The sequence below is a fragment of the Cydia fagiglandana genome, chromosome 3 (assembly GCF_963556715.1).
Source record: "Cydia fagiglandana chromosome 3, ilCydFagi1.1, whole genome shotgun sequence".
NCBI lineage: Eukaryota > Metazoa > Arthropoda > Insecta > Lepidoptera > Tortricidae > Cydia > Cydia fagiglandana.
The window spans coordinates 10,695,283-10,701,757 of record NC_085934.1 but is presented as its reverse complement, the minus strand read 5'-3'; the positions used below and the strand labels follow the sequence as shown (position 1 = coordinate 10,701,757).

General features: G+C 34.1%; 2 protein-coding genes across 2 annotated transcripts; both read right to left on the bottom strand.

The window, feature by feature from the left end:
* Positions 1 to 438: 438 nt before the first annotated feature.
* Positions 439 to 2,110, bottom strand: LOC134680013 (uncharacterized). Its single transcript, XM_063538988.1, has 3 exons — positions 1,860 to 2,110; positions 996 to 1,776; positions 439 to 673 (listed from the first exon to the last, which is right to left on the bottom strand). Exons 1-3 carry the CDS (start codon positions 2,057 to 2,059, stop codon positions 464 to 466), a joined length of 1,191 nt encoding a protein of 396 aa, XP_063395058.1. The 5' UTR covers positions 2,060 to 2,110; the 3' UTR covers positions 439 to 463.
* A 491-nt stretch (positions 2,111 to 2,601) lies between these two features.
* Positions 2,602 to 4,995, bottom strand: LOC134680012 (regulator of microtubule dynamics protein 1-like). The gene is made up of 4 exons (XM_063538987.1): positions 4,805 to 4,995; positions 3,955 to 4,146; positions 3,595 to 3,846; positions 2,602 to 3,450 (listed from the first exon to the last, which is right to left on the bottom strand). The coding sequence occupies exons 1-4, from the start codon at positions 4,901 to 4,903 to the stop codon at positions 3,100 to 3,102; spliced, it is 894 nt and encodes a 297-aa protein (XP_063395057.1). The 5' UTR covers positions 4,904 to 4,995; the 3' UTR covers positions 2,602 to 3,099.
* Between the last annotated feature and the right edge of the window lie 1,480 nt (positions 4,996 to 6,475).

Here is a 6,475-nt window from a genome sequence, read left to right as displayed (position 1 = left end):
TTAGTTAAGAGTGGCCAGTTACTGACAAATTATCTAATGAGATTCAGCAAACTGGACCTACTTGGGCTACGTGAAAGGACCAATTCCTATTAGTCCCTTTTTAGTCAAAGAAAGAAACGCCTCACGTTTAATCATAATAAGACCGTAGTTTCCGCTGGGTTAGATGGCAATTAATTACATAACCCATTCACTACTTGCCTACACACGGTTACTGTTTAATGTTAACCTTCTTATTTTTGTTGTAGGTATAGGTAGGTATGTATAAATTTCTAGTTAATAGTTGAATTCAAATGAGAAAAATTACACACAATGGCATAATGTTTTATTCAAACCTTTAAAACACTTCAAATGATGTCAATTCTAACAATACACAAGACAAAACTTTATAATATAATACCAATAATACCATTACTTACTAAGTCAGTCAAACATCTAATGGAAACATAATACATAGGTTCCAGGCTTAGAAAGCAGCTTTCTTAGTACAAACTGATATATCAGCTTGATGGAGTGACAAGTCACCAAAACTGTCTTCTGGCTTCTGTAGTAATTGTTTATTGAAGAAGTATTTCTCTCTGTGTGTGTGTTTCATCACTGCGGGCCTTGGCAGTGATCTAGTCAATTTCTTTGCCCATTGACTTTGTGGCATCTTGGGTGCATTTGAAACATCAATCTGAAAAAATTACAAATCATTTAAGGTTTTCCTACACGGCTGTATAGTTTATACATATTTAATAGTGATATAGGGTTCATAAGTGCCCAATTATGGCTTTTATAAATTATGTACAGTTTGAAATGTGTTTTGACCATTTGTATGGTGCCAATTCAGACTTATCAAACTGTAACTGCAATCTGACTTGCATTTATAATAAATAGAATAAAAAAGCATCAAAAGTCGATATACTTAAATAAACTATCTAGTTTCTTAGATTTTTCAGCACTAGTTTTTATTTTATATAGGAGCTTGGCAAATAAAATAAACAAGTTTTCCTTACCACTGTAGTTTTCTTTGCACTTTTATATGCAACAGAAGGAAGATTGACATTCTCTTTATTACTCGGCTTGTTGACGGAACTCTTCACAAGCTTTGGAATCGATGATAGACCTGGTAAAGTTTTCTTAGGGTGCACATTCTGTATCAATGGAACTTGTGGGCTATTGTTGATGTAATATGCCACCGGACTAGCTACATGTTGAAATGCATTGTTTTTGCTGGGAGTTTTTTTTACTGATGATGTGGATGGCTTCTTGAATAAAGGAGGGTTGGCTGGTGTTCTACATAAGGTGGGTTTTGTTTGTAGCACAGATGATGGGGTAGCAAATACTTCTTTCTGTACTTGTTTCATAGGGGTTACTACAGCTGAGGGTTTTGTATTCAAAGTTACTTTTTCTTTATTCACTTGGATAGGAATTTGATTTCCCTCCAATTCTGCTTCTTTGTAAGCATTACTGGCTGTATTTTTCTTCTCTGATTTGGGTGTATTTTTCAATATGTATTCTATTTCCTCAAGGGTATTATCAAACTCCTTACTTGAGGTATCACATGATTTTTCTACCATTTTTTCTAAATTTAAGAAGCTGTTTGTGACGTCCCAGTTCGCGAATAAGTTCGGTTCGTCAGGGGATAATGTTGTGTTCGACAGTGATTTTGGAATGATTTCTGGTGATGTGTCACGATTATGCCTCGATGTAATATCAGGTTCCGAGTGAGTTGATATAAGTTTTAGGCTCATATTATGATTATCAATATTATCATTCTCAAGGTGTTCGTTAGCGCTGTAAAAATATATATGGAATAGAACTTTAGTCTTGTGTATAGATCAATACATATGCATTTTATAATATTAAACCGTACTTACGCTATAGTTTGCCGATTTTGGTTGCTAATAAACATTCGTTTTAGTTCTCTGAGACTTAACTTTCCGTAGAATACTTCATCATCACTGCATGGTTCGTCGTCTCTCAAACTCATAATAATCACGCTGATAAGGAACTTAACAGGCAAATAAATTAATAACTGAAAAGTTATAAATGAAAGAACTGCTAACTTGCAATACATATGTTATTTTTTTAACGATATTTTGCAAATCGAACTAAACGGCTGATTTCACAGATAGCATAATGTGATAATTGATATGAACGTCGCTACGCCAATGGCTGGGCTAGTGAGATAAAAGCAAGGCAACCAACACAAACTAATTACAGCCGTAACAGCCTACCGCACCGCGCCGCAACATTATCGCGAAAGAGATATCTCTTTCTCGCTCTCACTCATTGGAGTAAAAGAGAAATATCACCGCAATTTGGGGTTTTCGCGGTAAGCCCTCTGACGAAAAGATGAGTGTAATAAGCGTATTGGCTATTTTCCTACTACAGTTAGACCAAGAAAAGTCTGCAGCGATTTTGATAGCCCAAGCAGTGCAAGGTGCAAGTTTCCGTTCCAGAACCATAAAAAAAGAAAGCGCTAAACGCTTCCATTCAAGGCCGAAAGATGGCAGCCTGCCCGGTCTCGCCCGAAGCAGCGAATGTATACTTTTCCTTTATTTTTAAGCATTAGCAAATATTGCTTTAAAAGAATGTAATAAAATAATAACGACCTACTTAATATAATATTTCATTTATTTATAAAAATACAGTAAAAAATTACATCTTATTTATGTAATCACCACTTAAGTAATCCCAGAAAAAAAGAACACTTCTGTGTGCACTTGTGTGTTTATTTTCTTTATTGGAAACTTGCTTGTAATTTTGAGCCCACCATAAGTTTAGTATTCATTTGCACTTCTTAATATCAATCTCAATCCAATAATTTTCTAAATGATGCTTGTTGAATGAACATCAATATTGGAAATGCATTGAATGTGTCAATTTAGGCGGCGGTGGCCGAACGAATCAACTTGATCACACAAAGCATTACAAACTCAGCAACACTGCTGGCCTAGCCAAGGTGTCAATTGCTATTGCTTTGACAACTAAATGCTTTGTGTCTCTCTATCACTCTAAAGTGGCAAGTGAACTTATAATAATAACTCCTAAACCATGACCCGTGACCATATTATCAGTCTATATCATTAAATTAGCATATTCACTTGTGATCTGTCATTTTAATTGCTTCAGTAATTCTGCAGCTTCTTTATTTGCTTGATGATCGTCATTTGTCTTAGCTGGATAACTAGCTGCAAGCTTCAAGTAATATTTAGCTTGATCTTCTTTTTTCAATTTTAAATAGCAGTTCCCCAATCTAAGCAAGTTTAAACTGTAAAATCTTGGTCGAGTTGATTCTGCTTTAAGGAAATATTCCAATGCTTCCTCATAACTAGAATAAGGAGGTGATGCAAAGAAGGTCTCTGCTATTTTCCTTTGATGCCACGGCATTTCACTGACTTGATAACACCATTCTCCTAGCATGTATAAAGTAGTTGCATCATTGGGATTGTGTACAACAGCCATCTGAAATGGAAAACAATAAGTCTTGATTCATCCTTTTAAAATGAAATCTGACCCAAAAAAAAAAGGTTGATATGCTATAATGGCTAGAATGTTACATTACATGACCCTATTCCATAATTGTTAATTAAAAAGTGTATTATTTACATCCATATGTTTCTTCACATTTTGAAGTTGCTTGATCCGTTCCTTGAGGCCGATTTCTGTGCTTTCTGCATCAAGCAATAACGCATACCACTTATGTACAGCATAGTTTTCATAATTGTCTTCCAGTATACGAGATATAATATGATATGCTTCAGAGATTAATTGCCTTTTATAAGATTTTTCATATTTTGATTCCTTTGCCATGTTATACATCGCCCGGCACAGTCTCCACTGTATTTCTACATCACTGCTCTAAAAAAAAACATTTTATTTAACAGTAGAAAGCAGATAGTTTCACAGTTATCAAATGGGCAAATGATTGAAATGCTTTGGAAAATAGATGGACACCTGAACACATACCTGGCAGTGTTTCAAATATTGGTAGCATTCCTCTATATGTCCATTTTCAAACAATTGATCAGCGTGATCTAGAGTTGCAGAAATAGCAGTTTTTTTGGGATCTGAGCTTTGTGCTTGTGATTTCCAAAATAGTGCCCCCATTAACATAGGGACATTTTTTAGAAAGCCATATATTGGCATTTTCTGCTGAAACTAAGGTTTTAAATATAAGTGATAGATTTAGAATATTTTATATTAAAAATAAACTTTCAATATGCAGTAAGTAGTAGATGAGAACTCTGTACCAGCCATGTGGCCAGGAGGAGAAAGTGTAGAAATTTATTCAAACAAGACTTTGAAACCGTTAGATACCAATGTAAACAAAGAAAGAAATAAACAAACATAATAAAACTTAAAAATCTATAGATAAAAAATTTGCCCCAGATCGCCGTCAACGGGCAAGGTGTCCAGAAGGCTGGCCGTATTTCCCCGCTGTATAGCGATGCTTCGCAATACGCTGGGCGAAATAGTGGCCAGCGCTCTGGTCACCAGAAGCCTCTATTAGGCGCGCCGACAAGTCTTTGTACAGTCGACGTGCACTTGGCCCCTACGACCCCAAAGTTTCGACACCAAACACCGCAAATATGTAGCTGCTTCCCAGATAAATAAATATATGTAAACAAAATATCCTATGCAAGTTGGAATATCCAGTATCCTACTATCCTATGATGGGGCTGATGGAAATAAACCAAAGAAATAAACTTTAATATCAAAAGCTGTATTATCTTGTTAATTTACCAGTTTATTACCAATTAATCGTTCAAGTTCTAATTATTTTAACTAGGTACTTCTAAAACTACAAGAATCTTACATTTTTTCGCAGCGCTACATTGTTATGCTGTAGCTTCCTGTACTTAAGGAGAAATTGCACAGCCACAAATCTAGTGGTTGCGAAAATCAAACTCATCATGAATTAGATCTTAAAACTCTACATAAATATTATATTGTAATTATAAACAATAATAAAATTGGTTAATGTCCTTTGAAAACACTGATTGAAAATGACAACTCGTGTCATTGTCAAGCCATATCATCCTAGTCATATAAGTTCTGAAACCTCACATTGTTCCGCTTGATATCATATTATCGTGACATAAAGTAAGTATCATCGTGACCTGTTAGTACACTTATTAAATTATTGCTCCATTACTTGATAACGAAATGAAATAACCATTGTGCGCAAAAAACTTCCAAGTTTTGGTTTATGCTTTCGTTGAATTGAGTGAAAACTTTCAATTTCAGAACCTACCCCATCATCACCCAATAACGCCACAGATAAATCCACTTTCGACCGCCAGTGGACGGTTTCTAAACCAAGCAAGGCGACAACGTAACGAGACAAACATTTTATTGTTTCCTGTTTATTTGCAACTTTTTTTTCCTTGGCAAGCATTATTGATAGCAGAATGTAAACAAAAATGTTAGCAAGCAGCTTTTTTGAGGCCATTGAGAGAATTCTTTGTATTTTTTAATTTCTTCTTATAATTTGGGTAACCAAGTTTTTTTTATCTGGCAAGAATTTTCAAAAATCAATTTCTACCCGGTACAAGCAAGGGCGGTTGAGTTGTTCTGTTGACAGTTTGGTGAAGTGATAAAAAAATCGTGTTTTGCGATATGTTTCTTGTGTAAAAATACTTTTTCTAGCATTTCCACTATGCAGAGATCAGGTAATATTATCATTACTACTAGGAAATCGTATTGGCCCACTAAATGCAAATAATACATTCATTCGCGCCAACAGCTTTTTTTATTTAATTTAGTACAGATATTTTGTTGTTTATTCATAATGGTTTATTCTGACTAGCCTTCATGTTTCCTTTAACCTACTGATTTATTAATTGGTCAACATCTAAAGCACAATTTATAAATTCGAATGAAAGTGTGCCTTGCACTTCGCGTTTTCAAGTATCATAGTATCAGATCACCATTCAGCATCTAGTGCTCCTAGTTTTGATCTGAATTTAGAGTATTCGTGTCAACATAAATAAAGTTTTAGGTTTTATCTATAATTTAAACTTTTATACTCCCAATTTAGTAAAATTAATAACCTGATACATTTTATTTGTAAAATAAAATAAAAAATAACTTGAAATAAGCAAATATGATATGAAATATTCATTACTTAACGTAAATACTTTAAAAATTAAAGTCTAATCTAAATTGATGTAGATATCACTGTCATTCTTTTGCTTTCAGATTATTGTTGAAATTGTACAATTTCATGTTTGTTCCCTGAGTTATGGATGTTATCTATGTATCTAAGTGTGTACCGATTTATCTATACTAGGTGGGGCCTATGTATCTAAGTTTGTACCTATTTATCTATAATAGGAGCTAAAAAATTAAAGTGTAGGCTGTACTCCTCAAACTGACCAACAGTTTTAATCAGCAACATTTAAAAATTTGTGTTTTGATTAAAACACTATAAAGTTTATTATGTTTCCGAGTTTTGTTATGTTTAAGGTGTGACTAGCAACATCAA

What these genes read in the sequence shown, in the direction of transcription:
- LOC134680013 (XM_063538988.1), bottom strand. Translation starts at nt 2,059, where the DNA reads ATGTATTGCAAGTTAGCAGTTCTTTCATTTATAACTTTTCAGTTATTA. An exon ending in CAAAATCGGCAAACTATAGC is followed by an intron (nt 1,777 to 1,859) that starts GTAAGTACGGTT and finishes ATATTTTTACAG; the next exon opens with CGCTAACGAACACCTTGAGA. An exon ending in GTGCAAAGAAAACTACAGTG is followed by an intron (nt 674 to 995) that starts GTAAGGAAAACT and finishes TAATTTTTTCAG; the next exon opens with ATTGATGTTTCAAATGCACC.
- LOC134680012 (XM_063538987.1), bottom strand. Translation starts at nt 4,903, where the DNA reads ATGATGAGTTTGATTTTCGCAACCACTAGATTTGTGGCTGTGCAATTT. An exon ending in AATATTTGAAACACTGCCAG is followed by an intron (nt 3,847 to 3,954) that starts GTATGTGTTCAG and finishes GTTTTTTTTTAG; the next exon opens with AGCAGTGATGTAGAAATACA. An exon ending in ATGTGAAGAAACATATGGAT is followed by an intron (nt 3,451 to 3,594) that starts GTAAATAATACA and finishes TTTCCATTTCAG; the next exon opens with ATGGCTGTTGTACACAATCC.